The sequence below is a fragment of the Pseudopodoces humilis genome, chromosome 5, assembly GCF_049639895.1.
Source record: "Pseudopodoces humilis isolate 2021_Gansu_Grassland_sample_001 chromosome 5, ASM4963989v1, whole genome shotgun sequence".
NCBI classification, from domain to species: Eukaryota; Metazoa; Chordata; class Aves; order Passeriformes; family Paridae; genus Pseudopodoces; species Pseudopodoces humilis.
In genome coordinates this window covers 52081642-52105839 of record NC_142204.1, presented here as the reverse complement: position 1 = coordinate 52105839, position 24198 = coordinate 52081642, and the positions used below count along the sequence as shown (strand labels likewise).

Sequence of the window (24198 nt, the reverse complement as noted above, 5' to 3'; positions counted from 1 at the left end):
TCCCACATTGCCCATAAAACTTGGACTGCATTTCCTCTTTATATTTTCTCATTACCCCAATTCCAGATCCCCTTTTCTTCTTGGGATCCTGTATGTGATACTGCAATGAAGACAGTGTCCTCAAGAAGTGGGGTATGATGTTTTCTCTCATGATGACATTAGCACCAAGAGGACTCTTTGGATTATACCCATTTTGCCAGGAAGCAAAGTGTAGAGATAATGGAAATAAACAGCAGCTCTTGAAAAGGGTTAAAGTCAGGATAAACAATGGTCAGATCACTTGTCTGAGTTTCAGGAGAAAACGTCTGTCTAGCAGGAGTCCAACTGAGAAATGCAGAGCACGCTGCTTTGAGGGTATCATTGCCAGTATGTTACAAGTAATCTGGAAAGGCTTCTCCTGAAAGCTGAAAACACAACAACATCTAGTCTGCAGTCTGTCATGGAGTTCTTGTATCTGCTGACACAACAGAGTATGACTCCTCACAGATGTCACATTTCTTCTACAGTGGAGGAAAAAAAAAGTAGTTCTACTCTATCCCATGCCCTGAGGCTTTTAAATTACCATATCTTCTGAGAGCCTGCAATACTGTTGTCTTTTAATTTAGTAGTGATGTGTGGTCTACGATGACACAAATAATTTGATTTGCATAGTGCAATACCATGTCTTGCCATGGAGGAAATTTGATCATACTGTATTTGATATCACATCATGTTGGTTCTTACTCATTGCCCCACAGATCGTAAAAACATCCCTCTCCAGGAGCAAGAAGGATGAAAGGACATCTCATCCTCCACCAATAACTCTGCTTTTGACCTCTTGATCTGGATTCGCAAGCACTCCCCATAAAAGAGTATTGCTCTATAAAGTCAAAAACTAGTATATAACCATCTATAAGTAAAATGCTTTTAAAGTACAACCTTAGGCATAACCCTAACCCTAGGTATAACCCTAATCCAAGGTGGAGCAGGGAAAAGAGCTTTGGGCTGAGTCAGGTGCCAAACACAAAGCTATGGAGAGACCTATTTTGTGGCAGAATACCTTTTAGTGTGGCAGGTCTGTTGTAGCTGCACAGTCCCTGGAGCTCTGGCCTTTGTGGTTTTCGGGATCCTAACCCTAGGTAGAGCACCAAAAGGAACCTTGGGCTGAGTCTGGTGCCAAGTAGAAAGGTATGGAAGGAGCCATGTTATAAGAGATTTTTGTTCCCCTTGGCATGCCATTTGTAGCTGCAGTGTGCTTGGTGCTCTGGGCTTTGCGGTTTTCTGAACCCTAACCCTAGGTGTAACCCTAGCCCTAAGGTGGAACCCTTGGGCTGAGACGGGTGCCGGGCAAAAATTTAGAGAGAGAGCTATTTTGTACCGGTTTTCTTTTCAGTTTGGCAGGTCTAGGGTTAGGTTTCAGAAAACCACAAAGCCTGAGTTCCAAGGACTGTGCAACATTTTGTTCATGTAAGAAGCTCTTTATTATAGTTTTAATTGATTATTAATACTTAAGTAGATGTATTTGGAGGGAACAGATTCTGTGTGAATAATTATATGCTACATTCAAAAAAAAGGTCTTTTGTTTCCACTGCACAATTTATTCAGTTTCAAATTAGAAAAAAATTACTATGTATTTGACAATTTGCATGCATTAACTCAAAACATTTCAGCTCAAAAAATTATTGATTTCTTCCAGTCTTGTATTAAGGCGTTCAGGAATTTCACTTAGGCAGACAAATATCTGGATAAAAAAAAAATAATCAAAATAGACAGACAAGTTACAAGTCAGATTTACTTCCATTAACAAATATGACCACAGTGAGTCCTGGTAGTAGACAGTTGCATTCCTTCTCTTTTCTGTGTGTATAGCTGATAGGAGTCAAAGTGATTGGGGAAGAGTTATCTTCAGCAGAAGTTTCTTCAACAGTTTCTTGATTTGGAGTGCTGAATAAGCCATTGTAATGTTATGTCTGCCAGGATAGATGAAACAAAATGAAAAACTCAACAGCCTGTTTGCACAGTGCAGAAGCACAACAGAACACTAGCAGGTTAATCCAAATTCAAAAACCTCAACCAAACAAAACCCAGAAACCACAGGTTCTCATTCACACATAATTAAAATTCCGAAGTTCAACCTCCAGGCGGCCCTTTTCTAGTTTTTTGTGGTTTTTTAAAAATTGTGTGCATTTTGTATTCTTGAAATATGATGACTGAGATCAAGTTCTCTAAGCCATAGATAAAGAACTGTTGAAAAAGCAAAGATTTAAGATGACCATAAAACAAATTGTAAAATGCAGAATGAAATGCTGTGTGAGAACAAAGGCAGATACACAAACAGAAGGCATGAGAAGGGCAAACATCTGACAATACATTAAGAAGCTATTTATGTAGGTTGTAGGAATCCAAGGTCTCTGAAAGACGTTCAACATTCGACTAAAATTTGATATCTGAAATTGGCACCCCTCCTGATGCGATCCAATGTATTGAGCTGAAAACTGCAGCAGTTCACAAACTGATTCATGAGCAGATTAGATGTTTTTGCCTCAAGGCAGTAACATCTGTCAGGAAGGCAGGAAGAATGTCAGGGGGCAGAAGCAGCTCTAGCCCTCAAATTGAAATTTGTTGCAATATTTGTCTAAAGTTCAAGACAGCACTCCATGAATATCCTTGAAGACCAGGTTAGGCACTGAGACTGCAGAAAAAACCAACCCACTGCACTTATAGCAAAGTTAATAACTACATAATTATCATCTCAGGACACAGTAACTGGCAGCCTCACACCTACACTTCCTGATGAGACCAGCTATCTGGGCTGCAGCTCACACTGAAAAACCAGTATTACACAATATTACACTGGAAGATACCTGACCAAGTCTCACTTTGGGTTTGAGTCTTTTTCATCACTACTCCCAGAACTTCCAAAAGTAAGTGATCTCATATTGTTCTGCATTAATGATCATCCTTTCATGCAAATTTTAGCATGCTTTTTGTTGCATGCTTTTCTCCTCCAGGGCATCCAGACAAATGGACTGGGATCAATACCTATTTTCTCCACAATTCTTTCAGAAATTAAGCTGTTCTTCCTAGTTTTCAGTCACAATCCCACTTTTAAGTGTCTCCATTGAAGCCTTACCAATTTGATGAGGATCAAGCACAACATTTCAAAAACCTCAATTACATTCACTGCCCTTCAACTACTGAAATCATCCTGTTGTCTTCTACACCTCTTATCTCCTGGAGCCTTATCTTCCCCAGTGTTGTAGCGCCTTCTGTGCACCTCCCTCACTCAGAGATAACAGCTGTACCCCAAGCTGCAACAAACATGGGTCTAGTCTCCTTCAAACTAACATACCTAAATCATGTACGCTTCCAGGAGAAGCTCTCGCTGTGAACACATCTCTGCACACAGCTGAAATCTCCCCCAGCTCACTGAAGTCCAGGTGCCATGGTACAGTCTCCTCACCATCTCCACTACCTGGTTCTGCCTGTGTAGGATGGAAATTTCCCCAGCTCTGAGAGAAAGTGGCTTTCTTCCCATTCCCACTCTCATATTTTCTCACTCAGCTGATCCCTACAGAGCTGCTGAGGTCTTCTATTAAGTCTGGCTTCCTCACGTAGCAGCTATAAATATCTAGCCAGGCTAGATCCCATCCCATCTTATCTCAAGAGCATGCAGAGAAGGGTGGCACACAGGTAGCATGCCCTCAGACAATTTCTGCAGCTGCTAACTCAGCCCGTGCCTCATCCCTTCTTCCTGCCCTGTGGAGGGAAGGGAATGGAAAAACATGATAGACAAAAGGGATAGGAAAGTGGAAGATAGGAGACAGAGGAAAAGCATTTCCATTTGGAAAAAAGTACCCATCCCTCAGTTCAAGGAACAGCCACATGCATATAAAACCTGCTTATCAAATGAAACCATGTATGGAGTAAATCACCATATTTTTTTTCAGATAACCTAATAACTGGAAGGCCTTCATATGCAGCTACTGTTTTTTCAATAGTAACAGTTTCTTGTAAAGGATTCAATTACTTCAGACTTTAAATATGCTTTTCCAAGGTCCCTGACAAATTAGCTTCTCACAGAACTACATATTTCTACAAGTTTTCTTTTTTAATTACATGTATTTTTTTTTTAATTACACAAATATAGTTACGTGAAATATTTGCAAAATATCTTTCAATGTAAATTGAGATCTTCAATAATATAGTGGAGGTAGATGTTCAAACCTGATCCGAAGTACAAAGCATATACTGATGACACTAGAAGAAGCTTACCTATGTTATCCTTCTCTTTACAGGAAATAGAATAGCAACAGATTTCTCTGTCTTGAATAGCTGAAAGGTTTCTACAGAAACAGAAACAAAAAGTTATAACCCCACAAACACTGAAAACAGAAATGTCCATTAAATTTTAAGTTTTCTGCTTTTTACTCAGTGGGTTCAATTCTATTCTCAGATCTTAAATTCTTAAAATATCCCACTGCACACAGAAAGCCACACATTTCTTGGACTATAAGGTTTATAAAATTTGAATTACACATTAGGTCAGTAAAATAGTGAGAAATAAAACCACAGAAATGCATAAGCTAAAAATAACATTTTGTGTTTGTAACCAAGTATTACCCATGTCTTATCATTCACCTTTTACTCTTTTCCCTTAGAATTCTGAGGGTTTTTCTCCAGTAAATCATAATAAAATAATAGTACTCAAATGATCACACCATTTGTCTTCAGGATGTTTACTGTATCATACTTAAAATATCAGATCTGACTCCCACTGAAAGGATCCTCTACATTTAGGTAGAAACCGGTTCTTAATCAACTTCTTTCTGGGAACTCTCCAACCCCTCTCAGAGCTTCAGAACACTTTATTGTTTTTTCATTTATTTATCCTCACACAAGTGACACAGACATGCACAAAACATTTTCCTGAAGCAGGTGGGAAGTGACTGAGAGTGGGAAGACACTGAGAAGTCTGAAGAACATACAAGAGATTCTAATAAAGAAAAGAGAACTAAATAGGGACCTCCCTGGACTTTAGGAGAGCAGCCTTGGCCTCTTGGGGATCTGCTTGGAAAAGTGCCACATAGTTAGGCCCTGTAGCAAAGAAGGGCTTAAGAAAGCCAGTTAATATTCAAAGCTCATCTCCAAACTTAAGAATAATCTATCCTAACAAGCCTGGAAAAAAAGCCAAGAGGCGTTAAGTGGATGAACAATAAGCTCTTGGAAAAACCCAGTAATAAAAAGGAAGCATACAGAAGGTCAGAGCAGAGACAGCTAACCTGGGAGGAATAAGGAAACATTGTCCAAGAATCCAGAGACACCAGGAGGTCAGCCAAAGCCCAGCTGAAGTTGGATCTCATAAGGGATGTCAAAGAAAACCAGAAAGTGACAAATGGAAGATGGGAGAAAATGCGCACTCATTCCTCAGTGAGACAGGGGACCTAGTTACATAAGACATGAAAATGCTGCCTTTGCTAGCAAGATTAGCCTTCAGAAACCCCAGGCCCCAGAAATGATGAGTAAGTTAAAAGCAAAGAAGTTGTACCCTTGATGGAAGAGGATCAAATCAGGGAATAAATAAGCAAACTTGACATAGAGATGTCCATCCATAAGCCCTGGTGGCATGCACCTACAAGCAATAAAGGAACTGGCTGATGTCATTGTGAGGCCACTCTGAACAATCGTGTCAATTGGGAGAGGTGCCTGAGAGTAGCGGAAGGCAAATGTCACTCTACAGAAAACAGAGGACCCCACCTTGATTCCTGGGAAGGTGATGATGCAACTATTCCCAGCCATGTGACAGACAAGAAGATGACCAGAGTAGTCAGCATTTCACACAAGGGAAATCATGCTTAACCAACTCAATAACCTTCTACAACAAAATCTACAGTCTGGTAGATGATGGGAGAGCAACTGACACTATGCACCTTCGTTTGATAAGGCTTTGACAGTGCCTTCCATAATATCCCTACAGACAAGCTGAGGGTGTATGGGTTGGACACATAGATGGTGAGGTGGACTGAGGTCTGGCTGATCACTGGGTGATCAGTGGCACAAAGGCAAGCTGGAACCCAGTGACTACCAGTGTACACCAGAACCAATACTGGGTCCAGTCCTGTTCTATTTCTTCATTTGTTGCAAATTATGGGGCAAAGCACAAATTTGCTGATGACAGAAAAATGAAAGGAGTGGCTGATACACCAGAGGGTCGTGCTGCCACCCAGAGTGACCTCCACAAGCTGGAGAAAGGGCTGGCAGGGCTTTTTTTGCAGTTTAACAAGGCAAAGTGCAAAGTCCTACAGCTGGGGAGGAACAACCCCAGGCACCAGAACATGTCAGATGCCAACTGTCTGGAAAAGCAGCTTTGCAGGAAAGGACATGAGGGTCCTGGCAGGTCACCAGGCTGAAAACAATCAAGCAGTGTGGTACAAATACTAATGGTATTTTGGGGTGTACTAGGAGCGCTGGCCAGCAGGCTGAAGGAGGTGATCCTTCCCTTTTACTCAGCAGCAGTAAGGCTGTACCCGACCAGCTGTGAACCATCAGTACAAGAGGGATGTGAATCTATGGGATAAGCTCCAATAAAGGACAACTAAAATTAAGGAACTAGAGCAACTCACTAAGAAAGGCTGAAGAGCTGGGACTGTTTAGCTAGAGAAGAAAATGCTTACTGAACTTCTTATTAATGCATACAAAAATTTGAAGGTAGCCTGTAAGGAAGATGGAGCCCAGTGATGAGACAAGGGGCAATGGCTATGAACTGAAACACAGGAAGGTCTCTCTGAAGACACAGAAGCACTTTTTAGCTCTGAGAGCTAAAGCAAAGGTTGCCCAGAGAGGCTGCAAAGTCTCCATCCTTGGAGATGTTCAAAAGCTGTCTAGACACGGTCCAGAGCAATCAGCTCCAAGGGGAAAAAGTCTCTGCTTGAGCAGGTAAATGACCTCAGTTCCTTCCAACCTCTGCCATTCTCTGAGTCCCAGTTTAGTAGCTCAGACTTTAGACCATCCTTACTATATCAAGACCTCACTTCACTTTCTACTAATTAAAATTATGTGATTTGTGAATCCTATTTTACAAAATTGTGTATTTTCTTTACAATGACATTTGCTATGCATCAATTCATTACTTTCAGTAATTCCTAAGTTATGCTTTGGCTATATGGCAAAAATACCTGACTTGCTTAAATTTACCAACACCAGGTTTATATGGTTCTGTTCTAATGCCATTCAGGCATTAAACTGACACTGCATTGTACTGTGAGAGGTCAAAATGACCCTTTCACTATCCATAGCAGTTCTGTTCTCAGTGATGGGAAAACAGAAGTATCTGAAATAACTTTACACAACCAAACAACAATCAAGAGCGGTTCAAATCTACTGCAGTCAGTTATCAGCCTAGATCAATACATCAGTTGACAGCAGAGCTTGAAGTGGAATATCTGAGAATGTAAACAGCATCTTTTATAGCAAATTATTGCCACAGACCATCAATAATTTTGACTTACAAATCAAACTTCACAGTGTCTCAGCTTTTTATAGAAGTCAGCTACTTACAATTTCTCAATTAACTGCTTCTCATCCAGTGCACCTGGGAGGTCTCGTTTATTTCCAAGAACTAACACCTGAAAGAAATAATTCATATGCATATTAAATCCAGGAGCAACACTAGTTTATTTTTGTCTGTAACTTTTTGTTGGCATTATTCTGGATCTTGCAGCTATTTAGAATCTAACAAAATGGCAAGGCCTGCGGGAACATAATGGAAATCTCGGCCCTAGTCAGGACCAGATGCTGGATGTACACTCTCTGAAAACTGGATCAAATTATTTCTGGGTGTATTAGTATCAAAAGTCTCCTCTGGAAGTGAATCTCTCCATTCTAGATGGCATTATAGGATGGTGTCAGATTAAATGCAAAGAAATGTGGCAGAAAGCATGCATTAGGTGCATATAAGCCACTGAAATATATTCAGTTCAGAGGACCAGACTGATGGTAATCAGAAGTAGGGCACCAGCAGCAGAGGCTTGTCCTAAAGACCCAGACAAAATTCTCTCTCCATTTTTTTGCTCCTGACACACTGAACAGCTCAGCCTCCAAGCCTAACCAAGTTATCACCTGAACACCAGCCACCTCTGTCTCAATCTGAGCATCCATGGTGGAAATCTGAAAGGCAGCCATTAGGAATTATGTCCAAGAAATGCAGAAAATTTACTGACTGAATAGATGCTGGAACTTCAGTTCCTATTCAAGGCTTCAAGTATAAATGACCGTCAGATAAATGGGTTGAGCACATTCTAAGATAAAGTAAGTAATGGAAGGTTCTTCTAGTTATGATTGCATTACTGTTTTCCAGATGTGCTACAATTCTAAGTCAAGACTGTCCCATTATATCCCATGAATCTGGAACATATTAAACTCATTACTCACAGTCCAGATTAATATAGTTGCTCTAAAATCTATGTCAAAACCTGAACACAATAAATTGAAGGAAGTTCAATACTAATTACTATGTGTGAAATAAAAGTAAGTAAAAAATACATCACTGCACCTTGGAAATTACCGTATGGGTCAGGCTGGGCATTTGGAATGTGATATTATAACATATAAAAGGCAAAGAAATTAATTAAATACTACTGAAGATATAAGAGACCGATCATTTCAGTAAGGAAAAGTGAGAAGCAAAAAAAAACGTGAAGAAAGTGCAAAGGACGGGTAATGTCACTCCCCATGAACAGCATAACTGTAGATTTCCTTTTGTAGGATTTGTTCAATAGATAATTAACATATAAAATCACAACAACAGTAGCAAACCTTATAATATGGAGAATCACTTGAAAAATTGTCCTTTGAGCACAGTGGGAGGAGAGAAGGGAGAGAGAGAGAGAGAGAGAGAGAGAGAGAGGCTGACTGTATACTAGAGGTACCATTTTTATACAGATCAAGTCCCAGGTATCCATGGGGTTTAGATGCCAATCCCATAACTGGGAATGTGTTTAGATGCCATTCCCATGATGGCATGTGTACAAACACTTCCCTTCCCACAGTCTGCCAAGGTGGCAATGTCTAGATGGGTAGCAGGTCCAGATGCTAAGTAAACAAAACCTTCAGCTCCACTGGGCCTGCAATTAGCTCCTGCCTACTGTGGCATTTGTGCTTATCTCAAGTTCCTGCTGTGGTGGCATATCTTATGTGAAGTTCCTGTTCCTTCTGTGGCTTTGACAGTGTTTTGACACATTTCAACTGTGTTCTTGAAGTCCTTACACTGTCTACTCACCCTCAGGTAACTTCAAATACTTGTAGTGGCCAGGCGTTCAAATAACTGCTTACAAAAATGGGGCCAAGGAAGAGCCATCAAGTTGTGAGCAACTTCTTCCTCATTTGTATGTACTACTGTTTCCTTTCTTTTAATCAAGGTATGAACTCTTGCTTGGTGCTGTCAACATAAAGACCAATGATAACCTGATGGATTCCTAAATTGGCAGATTACATTTAAATAAACAACATTGGTCTCCACCTTCATATTCCTCATTAGAATTTCAGCTGAATACACTATTCTTTGACACTTCCAACTGGAGAACAGATGCGTATTTGCATTTTTTCCACACAATTTAGTTCGAAATACTAAGTCAAGAATAAGTCAGGACACATAAAAAGCCAAGCTCCTACACAAACTCTGGAAGCAGAGGACACTACTTGATATTACTGTCTGACAACCTGCAGAAAGATTGATCTCACATGCTGTAAGGTACTGCCAGAAACATACCTGGGTCACTGGCTGAAACCCAGCCAACAAGGGACTGACTGGAAGCAATTACTGTCTGATAATGCCACACATGAAAACACAATTTTTTGAAATCTATTCTGACCTTTAGACAAGAAAATGTACAAACACAGTGCAGCATTCATCAGTTGTTGAGTACTGTGAAAAAAAAAAAACACGATAATTTTTCTAAGAATGCTCAGTGTATCAAGGCTGCATCAACCTAGTATTTTTAAGAGACCAGAGAAACCCATGAAGATTTAGGTCACACTGTCAACATTCAGGTAAGAATAATAATGAAAATACTTACTGGAATTCCATGCAGCTGTGGCTTATCTATCAAACTGTGTAGCTCATTTTTTGAAGCTTCTACTTTTTCTAAGTCTGCTGCATCCACCATGTAACTGCAACCAAGAATATTTATGATATTGACCATTACCTGCAGAAATTTGCATTAAAACATCTGAAATAAGACAAACCTGTTGATATTGACCAGAGCATTAGAAAAATGCAAAGTTGAATAAGCCCTGCATTTATTGATATAGGAACATAAAGTTAAATACAGCCTGTGGGGAAAAAAATTGCCTGGAATATGCAATTACTTTCATGTCTGGGTTGCTACACATGCAAAACACACTATTTTTATTGTACTTCTTACGTGATGGAGGTGGACAGAAAAAAAATATTTTATTTATATATAATATAAAGTAATACCTGATTTTATAATAATATAGATTGCAAAGTACATTTTCTATGGACATACAAAAGAAAACTTACACAACTGCATTGACTCCTCTGCAATAACGCTCCCACATGCTTCGAAACCTTGGCTGTCCTCCAATGTCCCACACCTGAAAAGGTAAGAACACTCCAAGCCCAAAATAGTTTTTAACTACATAGTCCTAACCCAACAGAATAAATTAACTCGCACATGCAGCATGCAGGTTGTATTGCCAATTCCAGAATTTTATTCAAAGGTCTTCTTGGCCCCTTCCAGCTAACAGAGGGGGACAGGCACATTCAAAGGCCTGTGACACCAAAAGCTCCAAATGTTCTTTTTGGAGAATGTTACCCTTTCCCACTCACTGAAAGAAAAGTCTTACTCAGATACTGAACTGAATTATTGCAAATGCACAGTCTCAAAACAAAAAAGAGTATCTTCCTTGTATAAAACAGTTATGCAGGTTAATTTTTAATGTGGCTAGGGAGACCTGAATTAAGAATGTATCAGATCTTCAACAGGATAAAGACAGTAAATAAACAAAGAATTGGTCGGAGAGCAAACTGAATCCACATAAGGGATGATACTCCCCACTCCAAGGAGCTCCAATACCTCCACAGCTCTCCCACTGGTTCAACAAATGTGCTTTAAAAGACACATGGATTAATTAATCAGAACCAGAAAGGAAACAGTAGTATTGGTGGGCCTGTAAGGATTAAGCATTGTTTCTTGAAGAAAGAAAGCTCAAATTCTTCTTATGATGTTATAAAATCTCCAATCCCATAAATATTTACACATGCTATTAGTGCCCAGCAATCCCATGGAATTCCTACTTTTTAATACACTGTTTTTCTGTACAGGAGTTACATACTCTGCTTTACTTACAAAATAAATAGTATTTTGCAAAAATTTGCAAAAATTTATATTTTTGGTGGATGACTGTATCTTGTTCCTAAACTGTTTCTCAGATCAAAATACCAGGTAACATATATACATCATACAGGCCAGAGCTGTGAGATAATATATCTGTTACAGCTACATCCAAAGACAGTTGTGTAGCAAGTGACACACGGATTAAGACCACGATGAATACTGAAAAATAAAAGTAATGGATTTATTCCTCTGCCAAGGAAAAAGTAACCATTTCTTATTTTAAGCACATTTAGCTATCAAAACAATATATACTGTATACCAGATCTAGGAGGCAAGTATATTACAGAAGAACTAAATTTGGAAGTAAGATATATAGAAACAAAATTTTTGAAGAGTTGTCCTCACATTTACACTATAAATCCAACTTATGCCTTCTCTGGCAACAAAGCTTGGCACAAAAGAACAAGACTTCACAGACCCATGGGATAAGGCTTTTTCAATTAATGTCCACTATTTTTTAATTTCACAGCCTGTAAATCATATTTATACACCAATTTCTGTATCATTTTCAATATCTTATATTCATATTTTAGAAAGAAATATTTCCCAATTCCCCATTAAATCATTCCCTGATTGATATCTACCCACTCCTTCCAACATAAAACTATTGTATCACCTAAATGTAGAGTGCCTTTTGATCCCCTGAATAAGATCAAATATTTTACACATGAAAGAGCTTCTGACCATGAAATGGGTATCAATTATTATCTGTACTGACATTTGAAGCACTGTACCAAAGGTCTTAATAAAATAAACCTTTATACTTTAAAAGCTTGGACGTAATGAATACACAGTTCAGTATCATGGTTAGATGACAAAACTTACACCAACACTAATTACTCCAATAACTCATCAAGACCTTGAAACTATCCAAAGCCATCTGGTGCACATCTGTGTGTCTCAAAAAAGAAACTAAATTATTTTCTTACTAAAAAGAAGCAGAGGGGAGAAAAAAAGGGGAAGATGATAGAGCAGGCTAGTAGTCAGATTAGATTTTTGGAATGCTGATAGCCATGAATATCTACAAGATGATGTAGCCTGGACTAATCACAAAATAAACAATACAAGATAAAAAAACCTGGTTTTGTCCTTGTTTGATGATATACTATATCTTACGATATTAAATTGAACTGCAGAACAAGATTACTCTCATTAGGGGAAAAAGTCACCTTGAAACAACGGGAAGATAAGTCATTTCCAGTCAGTTTCCCTAATCAGGCTTACAGCTATTCATTAAAGTACAACATGAAGGACACAATACAGACTAAGTGTTTTTAACAGTGCTTTGGAACCAAGATTATTATTTAGATTACATAATAATAATTATCTGAAATATGGAGAAAAAATGAATGTATGAAATGAAAAAAAATCCTTACCTCTTTACCTTTGAAAACAAAATGGTTTTAATAGTAACTTTCCAATACTCCTTATTATACTGAATAGCCAATGAAAGAGTTAACTACTTAATTCAAAACACAAATTGTTGCACCAAACCATTTTCACAGTACATGACTGAACAGACAGAACTGTGAGAATATAAGAGGTTCTCAGGAAGGAAAGGGAAGAGCTCTTAGTGTTAAAGACGTTTTCTTGCATGAGTGTTGCATGTTTTGTATATCAACTATTTTTGCATCCCAGTATTAACGCACAGGTAGAAAGTTTGTTCTGGGTATGAATGGGGATAGGCAGGAGACTAACCAGCTGAACATACAGGTAGCTATAAAAAGTTTACTTTGTCTGGTTGTTTTTAAAAAGAGGCTGGTATTCAAATTTCTCCCATGACTTTTACTGGCCCCTCAGGAATAAAAGTTTCATAATATTTAATAGGTAATTTTATCGGTAGAACACCAGCTGATTTAAAGAATCAGCAAAAGCTTACAGAATGACCAAACTGAGAAAAAGTTTCTTTGATATCCGGTACCACTGCCTCACAGGAGATTAAAATCTCAAGGATTTTCTCTTCAGGCCCAATCTCAAAGGCACATATCTTGTGCCACATTTTATACATCACTGTTTTATTTGTCTCTATCTACCCCTACAGTGTAGTAATTCTTATTGTGCTTGCAGGTCTACACTGTAATTAATTAGTGGAATGTTTTAATCTGTAAACTAGATCATCGTTATGGAGCCACTGTTTACCATATACTTACCTGAGTACAATATATCAAATTCTTCTAAACGATGAAACTTTGGATTTATCTCTTTCCAGTTTCTTCAGGAGAATCTAAGGTTCCATCTTAAGACTGTAGCTATGAGCTGTGTTTAAGGAGCAGATCCTTTTCTGTTGCACAGAGCTGTATCATGACAGTTGAGCAAAAATGCACATGAATAGGTTCAAAGATTTTTGAAAGCGTTCAGTTACAGGAAGGTTCATTAACTCTCTAGCTGTGTTCCTTCAAATTAGCTCATACTGTGGAAAGGCTTGATGGTTCATGAGAAAGCTGCAGGAAAAGGGTTTTCTAGATGTCATGTTACATGGCTTTTTTTCAGATATGCTGGGTAGAAGATTTCTTGTGGACAGAGATTACAAAGACAAATTTGTATCTAGATGTCAATGTGTGGATTCACTACCTACAATTTCACAGCAGTCAGCAAAGTCTAGATGGCCTTTCAGCTGATCAGATCTAACATCTTGTTTAGGATGCCAGAATTACACTCTAGGCTGGACAGTACTGACTACAGCTCCTCTGACTATTATTGAAATAGCTAAAGCCTCACTGTAGACATATAGCTGTTCACATGCAGGCATCTTAACCTGCAAGATGAATCCAACACTACAAATATCTGAACTCAGAAATGTATCTTCTTGGATGTATCCAGAAAGTATCAGCCATAAACCTAACTTAAACAGGTGAGGAATTTGTTAAGCAGAGAGGAGTATTTAGGCAAAGTAAGGCAGCACCAGTAAAATCTACCACGACAATGTACACAGGCAAGCCTGAGATGTGACCAATGAGCTCAAACATACACAACAGTTGTTGTATTCATAGTAAACTCAGTGTGTAATGATAGGGAGCAACTGGAAAGCATGGGACAACTTCAATCACCTAAAATTTAGGCATTTAATCCAGGTGACAAAAATTTCTCTTTGGCTACTGAAGTGCTCAGAGGGCACCAACAGCAGGAAATTACTCTGATTGTTTTACCCACCTTGCCTACCTGGTGAACAATTCTTGCAAAGCACTCACTGCTCCCCAGCAGGTTCAGACAACTGGCTCAGGCTGCGTTACTTACCACCTGGCTAAGCTCACGAGGGAGAAATCCTAAATGATCACCTATTCTAGACTGGAATCTTCAACCAAAAATGTCTATCTTTTTTGCCTAATAAACAGAAGACTAAAAAAATCTAATAATCTTAAACCTTTTCATAAATTTCCCTGTATATACAAATCTATACAGCCTAACTTGTAGTACCTACCAGCCATGTAATTTAATATGGAAGTCAGAATATCTTACTACTTTAGAATACTTACTACTTATTATCCTACATGTTGAAAATGCCTTCACAGTTGCTCATAGAGTAAAAAAACAAATGTGCAATGTGGTTACATTTTCTGCAGGCAATATTTCTCAGAATGTTCTTTGAAATCAGTCTTGGCCCTTTAAAGAACTCTGTTCTCCCTCCTCACTGGTGATAAAGCACAACTTTTAAACACACCATTAGGCATTTTAATCAGATCATATAAAAGAGAAAAGCTGTATGTGCATTTCAATGTTCAAAATTTAATCATAATATTTTCATGGAAGAACTGGAAATAGACTTGCAACACAAAATGTTCACAAAGTATTCAACTCCTGATAACAAGCACAGAGGCATTTTAACAGGAGACAGTATTTCTAAGTGATATGGGGCTATTTTGCCATTTTATCAGAGACACAAAATGCAATGCTAGAAGGATCAACAGGTGGATTTTAAACAGGACTTGTACTTAACTTCCTAAGAGTCCTATCAGTCCACTTCTCTAGCCTGTGAAGGTCCTTCTGGATGGCAGCAGAACCCTCTGCTGCACCAGCCACTCCTAGTTTTGCACTACCAGCAAACTTGTTGAAAGTGCACCCTGTCCCACCATCCAGGTCGCTAATAAACCCACTAAAGAATCCCTAGGAGTTAGCACTAGTCACTGGGCTTCCTGCTCTGGAACACAGCCCTTTTCAATCCACCAGTCCAACAGCTCTTCCTTACAGGCAGCTATCACAAAACACTGGGACATCCAGCAAAAATCCCTTTTCTATAGAAATAACTGCTTTGACTTGAAATCAGGCCAGACATAGCAGAGCTTTTTCAGAGTGATCCAAGTCATACAGTATAGCCAGTATGTGCTGAAACACTGCTGGAGCTACACTTAGAGAACACACATAGGCTTGTATTACTGCATGACATTTGAAATGACAATACAACAGGGAAGAGAACCTGAATAGAAGGAGGAAACATTACAAAGCAGAAGAATTCTGCTTCTATGAGGATGTGTGGAGACCTGAAAACACTACTGTACAGAGCAGGAGTGCTGTAACAAAGGAAGCTGGCAGAGGAATGCACAGAGCTGGTATCCTTCTCCTGCCTGTCTGCCACATCAGAGCAAAGAGCAAGCAGTGAGAAGCTCAGCTTTGCTCTCCCGCAGCTAGGCTGTGCAGGGCGTGGTGGAGGGACACCGGCATCTAGTGGTGACAGCCGGGGTGACCACAGCCCACCCTGCCAGCTCCAGTCCCCCAGCACCTGCTCTCTACTCCCTCTGGACCACAATGGCCAGGAAGTGCACAATCTACCTGGCCATGCTATTTTAAGAAAAACAAACGCAAGAGCAAGGGAAATGAATCTGTGGCATTACCTCTGCGTATACATGTCTGTGGTGCTCTATTTCCTTTTAACAGAGACTGTTCAAAGACCATCACTGCAAGAACCATAGGTTTCTTAGCTAGAGGTTCCCAATCCCTTTAAATAGCAGTTCACAATTCAAGTCTTCTGAGGTTCTTGAAACTTGGCTTCTTAAAGTAAGTTTTATTAACTGCTGTCTAGCTTGTTGAACAGTAAATCTCACCAAAGCAAAAGGATTGCTAAGTAGATTCAAAAAACAGAAAAAAACATCAAAATCTAATCACTCAGAAAATAGCAAAGCTTGTTTGGAATTAAGATCTCAAAGCAATTCAGTCAGGTGTTTTTTTCACGGAAAAAAAAAGATAGCCATCAGTTTTGTAATGAACTTCAATGGTATAGTTCTAGCAGATCCCTAAGTTGTAGTATATAAAACATTTTGATGCTAGAAATCATACCAACAACCTCAACCACAATCTCAAAATACAAAGCTGCCTGCTTAGATTTCAAACACCATGCGGTAAAATCCTTCCTTTATTGCCTTCTCTTCTTGGAAATAACAGGTAGCAGGTTATTAAACATATTGATAAGTCAAAATTTGACAATTAATGGTTAAAGCTGACAGCCATATATTTCTAAACAGGTTTAGTTTCAATTCAAGGACATCTGAAATTGGTATCTTCCTACAAAATGTTTCAGCTTGCATAAATCAGGTTTTTTTCTTTTAGTGTGGCTCAGATAAATACTCACCATACACGCACACATGCCAGTGACCATACTTCTACATAGTAAGATTAGAGACTAAAAGTGAGAATAAATGGACCAGCTTTTGTAAATGACTGCCAAAATCAGAAGACAGGAAAGAAGAGCATGGGTTTCAGTTCTTTCTGCCTTCTAGAATTGTATGGAATCTGCAGATGAAACTGAAGTGAAGAAACCAGGCAGTGACACTGTACTAGCATAGTACTCCCTTCTTAGTGGCCTACCCCAAAATACAGCAACAGTTAAAGGATTACTATTACCTAATTGCTGGGTTTTCAACTTACCTTTCCAAAAGTAATCAGTCTTATAGAATGCAAATTTTTCACTTGATGACTTTTTGACCCAGTTGATTTCTCAACCTCAATTTTATAATAAGTTTAATTGATTCTGTTTTGCAGTGTCCCCTGAAACCTTTGAAAAAGGTCAGACACAATGTCAGGTCTTTCCTTAGCATAATCATTCCTGTCATGTTTAAAGAACTTCACAGGTTTAGTAAAATAACACTTTATTCATTAATTTTAACAGCTGATAGTTGAATATCGTAGTATTTCTCATAATATTTCTATGAGAAGGGTTACCTGTTTTGTTGGGATAAAAAGGTTAAAGAAAAATTTACTCTGAATCCTTGTTGCTGGGCTGCAAATAGCTCATAAAAGGATTCTAGCAATAGGCACCTCATCATTTGAGTCATCAACTTATCAACAGATTATGTCATTTTTCTCAAAGTAAAATAATTCTGGAAACCTTATCTAGCAATAACCTGTAAGATTTTAGTCTATATATAGGAACAGTGACATATAAGTAGTTTATCCTGACAGACTTTTAAGGAAATAAGCATCTATCTGTAAGAGTCATATTCCCCTACACTCCTTACTTTCCCTGAATGCTGCTGTAGCAGAAAGACTGTGAGAATGAGTCAGTGTATCTTCCTGTGCAGACTGGCTTCCAAACCAAGTATCATTTTTGAAACTAATAAACATATTAATTATGTTAGCATTATCTCCTTATTCTTAAAAATTCTATTATAGCAACTATATATAAAATTACTTTTGAGGTCAGAGTAAAACAAGGCACAGTTCCACAAAAACTCACCCACACCTTCCCTGCACAACTTAATCTTGCAACATCATTTGCTCAGACAACCCTGGTATAAACTGTTAGTCAGTTCCTTCTTGAACTATCTGGCTCAAAAACTACTGGATTTTGATGACTGCTTACTAACAAAAGATTTTTGCCTAGCTTAATGAGCCATCAACGACTTGTTTTCTTCCACACCTGACAATTCTGCAGCAGCATCAGCACAGCCCTCCAACTATGCCTGTGTTTTCTCTCTACCAATCATGGCCTCATTACTTCCGTGCAAAAGGCAAAAAACAACGGAAATTCCTTTTCCTGCAGATTATTTATGAACTATGGTAGAATGCAGTAACTTTTTTATTGACTGTGGCATCGCTGGAATTTGATCAGTGGCTCAGGAGTCATACCAAACCAGAGGAAGAATATCTATAGAACTGAGGGAGAAAAGAACTTACATGTTTTGGAAAAGGAGGGAAAAGTTAAGGTAAAGACAAAAAATCTGGATTCCCTTGACCTAATTTTAGCTAGAAGTTGTGAATTTCATCTAGACTAATCAAGCAGGCTCCCTTCATTGTCTAACAACAGACAGTGTTAATGCTACCGGAGTGATTTACCTCTATTTCGATGTCTATGTGTCTCTGTAGCTCTAAGAGATGGTTCCCCAATAACTGACTTAAGCTAGATGTTCTATTTCAGCATTGCTAACGCATGAGCTAAACCACACTCTCCACTGAGATACCTACCGCTTCACTTACAGCTGAGGAGGGGAGAAGGGGAAGAGAGAAGACAGATACACCCCCAGGAGTCAACTCAGCTACCTCAGTATCTCCACATTTTATGACCTTTCTAAACCAAAAAACTGTAACAAAGCTTCTGCCTGGCATGGAATACAATGAAATCAAACAGTTTAATGTAACAGAGAAATATATTACTATTGCTTTAAAAAAAAGTTAGTCTGGAGCTAGAAAAACAGATAAGGGACCCTATAATCTTAAAATAAATTTCCTGTCTTTCATATTTCCAGTTAAAATTACTCCATTATTTATTCACTCTGTATTAATTTAAACATGCACACCTACCTTTATGGTAACGTTTCCTTTTGTTATTTTTCTCATATTGAAGCCTACTGTAGGAATCATATCTTCTGTGAACTGCCCCGACTAGAATATAAAACCAAAATTGTATTTATTATAAAACAGTTGATACATACAGGAAATGTTCTCACTTGCAATCTAAAAAATGGTATTTTACAACATTGTAAAATATCACATTAATTTTCAGCAAGAGCACTGGCCAGCACTTCAATTATTGCATTGTCACATCAAGGAAGACTGTTCATTTCAGCCCCTTTAAGTGATCTTTTATTCTCTTCAGCAACAAAGATCACCCCAGAAACCATGAGACTTCAGATAATTCTTCATCTGATCCTTTGGCAACACAGCCAAAATTATAGAATTATAGGATGATTTGAGTTGAAAGAAAGAAACCTTTAAAGGTCACCTAGTCCTACCCCCAATATGATAAAATATTATAAAACTGACTACAAGATTTTTTCCTCTAGTTTCTCACTACCGTTACCACTAGCTTAACACCAAATATAAACAGTGAAGGACCACCCATGCAGAGAGGACTATCTGCATATTTGTTTTTTTCTGTGTAGGTGACAGCAAAGGAATCCTGCTGCAGAGCTAAGAGAATGCCATTAAGGCAGAAAAGTAAAAGGGACTAACTCAGTGTACCATAAACTCCAAACATAAACCCCCAGCACAAAAATGGTGCCTCCTCCCACAGTTCAGAGAAATATTTTCACAACCAAGACATTTCTCACCACACCAATGGGAATCTTAGACTTCTACCTACTACAGAAGATACTTTTTGAGGGTAAAGACAAAACTCAGACCTGAGTAGGTAAGTCATCATTCATCTTCCTTTTGAAAATGCACCATTAACAAGCTATTGTATCTCCTGGACATGGTACAATAAGATAGGCAGTTTGTTACTTATGTCCTAACAGAGGCCCAGGCACTCTCTGCAACACAGCAATCCTGGTTTCCCAGTCATCCAGCAAGGAAAGCAGCACCTTCTGGGCCTAACACTGCCTTTCTGCATCTATCTGCTCATATTTACCTCAGCAACCCATGAACCCTGGGTTGGTTGGTTTTTTTGGAAGAATATATGGGTATATGGACAAGGCAGGATGCAGTCATGTTCCATCAGTTCCCTCTCATCTGAGAAATAGAGGATCAGAGCTTCAGGGTGCACTGGAACAGCTCTGTGTCTCTCAGTCTAGCCCTCCAGTGCTGTTACTGGGACCTATACAATTTCTGAAAGTTTTCTGTCTTTTTTGTGGTGGAGCAAGAATACACTCTGTCTCCAGTTTGCATTTACAATGTAAGGTTAATAATTTTTAATCTGGGGCTTTAAAAACTGTGCAACTTTTGACAGTTACATGATTGTCTCACAAGACTTTGGAGTTTGGAACTAGATCCTTCAAGCAAGAAAAAACTTCCATCAGTTCTTTTTTCACCCTTTTTTATGGGAATCCTCTTGCTAAATTCTGTACTATACATCTTCACCATCTTTTGTCTCTTTTTTTCTCTTCTTCCCTGCTTCAGTAACTTGTCAGCAGCAGTAGGGAAAAGAAAGTGAAGACAAAAGCCCCAGCAGTTTCATACAGATACACATAGCCAGCACTGACAGAAGTTTTTAACTGGATATAGTAAGACAAAGCCAACCAGTAAATCCTTTTGTGTATTGGGTACTGGTGTGCCCAGGCAAATGGTGGAGTCACCATCCCTGGAAGTGCTCAAGAATGGACTGGATGGTGCTATGGTTTAGTTGACAAGGTGGTGTTTGGTCATTGGACTTGATGATCTTGGAGTTCCTTTCCAATCTTAAGATTATACAAATTTGTTAAAATATGTAGTACCTATGTTTGTGGAGGACTGACATACAAACACAAATGAACACATAAACACTGAAAATGTAGCATCATTACTCAAGGACAGGAATGCCTAGAAAACCAGACAGTTGACTCAGAAAGCTGCAGAAAGTCAGAATTCTACTTTTGTCAGCAAATTATACATCATATGTAACATGCTAAACTGGAAGGCAAAAATAAACTAAACAAAAAAACCAAACCACCATAATTGCTCTAGTATTTGGGGTAGAATGTAAAGAATTAGCATCTTCTTCACCGGTCTTTAGTCTTTTCCTCTAAAAATCTCCATTCTGGTTGAATGGAACCAGATGCAAAGAAAGTATTATGTCTACAGGTTTTTTTATTTTCCCACAAAGTGAAGAAAGGAATTGGTTCAATCGTTTGCCCACATCAATCCGAGAGCTCTGTTTATTGTGTTTTAAATGTTGTAACCACCTAACCACCATAAAGTAAAAAATCTGTACTACTCTGCTTGCTAAGGAAGGTTTACATGGCAAATTGCCTATTTTTGTGAATATTTAAGAATGTAAAAAAATTTTGTCATATTTCAATAAAAAACAGATTACCTCCCAACACAAATGAAAAATAACTGATGATAAGAAGTTTCTAATGTCCTCCTAAAGTTTCTGAATATTGAACAGATAATTAAAACTGTCATTACCCCCTAACATATCAACAACCATGGACCAGATTCTACTCCATTACATCAATGCACATCCACAGTATGTGGCAGTGATTTTATCCAAGGTTTACATTGGTAATTAAGGACTAAATATGGCTCAAACTCTTGAGAGCAGACTGTCTAAAAGGGTGTTTATCCAATCTTAGCATGATAGGATCTCTGAGTGATCTTGTAAAATTAAAAAAGTTGTAATTTCCAATGTTTTTTTGTGATCCACTGCAGCCTGCATTTTAAGTAGCCACTACTTTACAACAGCTATTTTCATTGTCACACTCTAGCTACGTATTCACAAACATATACAGTGTTCCCTATTTGCCCTTCCCATATCAACAGTATTCAACAGCAAATTCTAACTCATTGCCTTATCCTAATTTTTTTTTTCAAAATTCTCCAACCACTTTTCTTTGGTGATTATCACAGCATCCCATGTCCAGACTGGAAGACCCAAAATCTATAAAACCTGCAATGTGTGACCCTGCCTAAGTCACAAAACAGGAATGCCTTGTAGAATACTCTTAAGAAATAACATTTGCAGGGAAAATCAGACCTGCAGTAAGAGGAGTGCTCTGGTGTTGAAGACAACATCACAAACACCTACAATGTCATTCTATTGGTGGTATAGTACATGGGAGTGGACAAATAATTAAAGACACAAAGTCTGGCACCACACTCTACTGAGGTCTCTGAACTGCGGTGTTCCTCTTTGCTCTGTTCATGGAAACAATCCACGAAGCAATGTAATTTGTCATGCCTTTTCCCCATTCCTAGGCAAGGCCCACCCTTGGGAAATGTCATAATGCAACTTCCAATGGGTATAAGAAGCACCAAGGCCTAATTTTGCAAGATTACCGGAGTGTCTGACAAACCAGCTAAAATACCAGATACAGGTATATACCATTGATTGCTGATGTCACCCAAAACATACTTTCATTGGGCATTTGCCATTCCTTTTTCTCCTGCTCTCTCTCCTCCTCTTCACACTAATGCATAATCTCTTATTTTTCCCTTAATCCGTAATCATATGCAAAAATGAGTAACAAATATCATATAATCTTCAGGTCTTCATTATCTCAATCTCTCTGACTTTAACCCACACATCTCCCAGTCTGGTTTTGATTCATGATCTACTAGCTTTTCACAAAAAGGACTGAAGATCATCTAGAAATTTTCATCTCGTAGCAGCTGAAGCTGTGATACACCTCACAGGAGATACCCTGCAGAAAAAGCTTCACTAAGCTTCATCATTAGAAGTAAGCAAAATGGAACATGTGTATATATATATGTATATATGTATGTGTACACACACATACATATATATATTTCCATCCTCTGATGAAAAGCAAATATTTGGGATGTACCCAAATGCAGTTTGGAGGGCACAGCAAACTAAGACGAGGAATGTATTTCAGCATGGTGACAAAAAAGAAAATGTCATGGCAGGTGTCAGCATATAGAGGCCATCACCAGAGCAGGAAAGGAATGCTGGATTCAGTCTTGAATGCTGGGGAAGAGCTATGGAGGATTTGTGGGAGGCATTAGTATTGCAGCAAATGATGGGAGGAGAAAATTCAGTAACGGGCAATTTGTGGCCTTGAGGGATGCACAGTATATTATTCTGTGATACACTGAATGTGGAAAGCCAACCTGAACCACGGCAAGAGCCCATGTCCATGAATCTGCTCCAAGACCGGCACACTTTGCAGCCAGACCCAGGAGACATCTTCTCCCTCCCTCTGAAAACACTTTCACTCACACCTTAGCCTCCCGCTGTGAAATTCTCGAGGCTGCCAACCATGCAAAAGCTGTCTCATACTCTCTCCCGCCCCCCCCTCCCTCCGCATCCCACCGCATGGCCGCGGGACCTCAGGGCAGGCGGCGGCACCACCGCAGCAGCAAAGCCCGCACTTGTTGCCGGGGAAAGGCCGCGGGGCGGCGGCCCCGGGCGGGCGGGCGGATCCCGCAGCCCCGCCGGGCGGCCGCGCCCGCCCCAGCCCCAGCCCCGCGGCCCTGCCCCGCCGGTGGGCCCCGCAGCGCCGCGCACCGCCCTGCCCCGGGCCGGGGGCCGCGTACCGCCAGCACGGTGAGCAGCGTGGTCTTGCCCGAGTACTGCAGCCCCACCAGCGTGAGCTCCATCTCCTCCTTCCAGAACAGCGAGCGCAGCCACTCCAGCAGCCGCGCCACCAGCGACAGCATCCCGCCCAGCGCCCCCGACCTGCGGCAGGCGCCCAGCCCCAGAGGCACCGCTTCGCTGCTGGGCATGGGAGCAACGGGGGAGCCGAGACGAGGCGAGGCGAGGCGAGGCGAGGCGGCGGGGCTCGGGCCGGGCTGGCGGCGGCGGGGCTGCGCGAGGAACCGAGTGCCAGGCAGGGCCTCACGTGACGGCGCCGCCGCCCTTCTCCCGCCGCCGCTCGCTGCAGACAGGGGAGGGGGCTGGGCCGGGCCGGGCCGGAATGGAATGGAATGGAATGGAATGGAATGGAATGGAATGGAATGGAATGGAATGGAATGGAATGGAATGGAATGGAATGGA

General features: G+C 39.8%; 1 protein-coding gene across 1 annotated transcript; it reads right to left on the bottom strand.

The window, feature by feature from the left end:
• Positions 1–1573: 1573 nt before the first annotated feature.
• Positions 1574–24079, bottom strand: LOC102110953 (ADP-ribosylation factor-like protein 8B). Its single transcript, XM_005519221.2, has 7 exons — positions 23739–24079; positions 19125–19205; positions 10520–10593; positions 10053–10146; positions 7537–7604; positions 4255–4325; positions 1574–1949 (listed from the first exon to the last, which is right to left on the bottom strand). The coding sequence occupies exons 1-7, from the start codon at positions 23925–23927 to the stop codon at positions 1900–1902; spliced, it is 627 nt and encodes a 208-aa protein (XP_005519278.1). The 5' UTR covers positions 23928–24079; the 3' UTR covers positions 1574–1899.
• Positions 24080–24198: the final 119 nt, after the last annotated feature.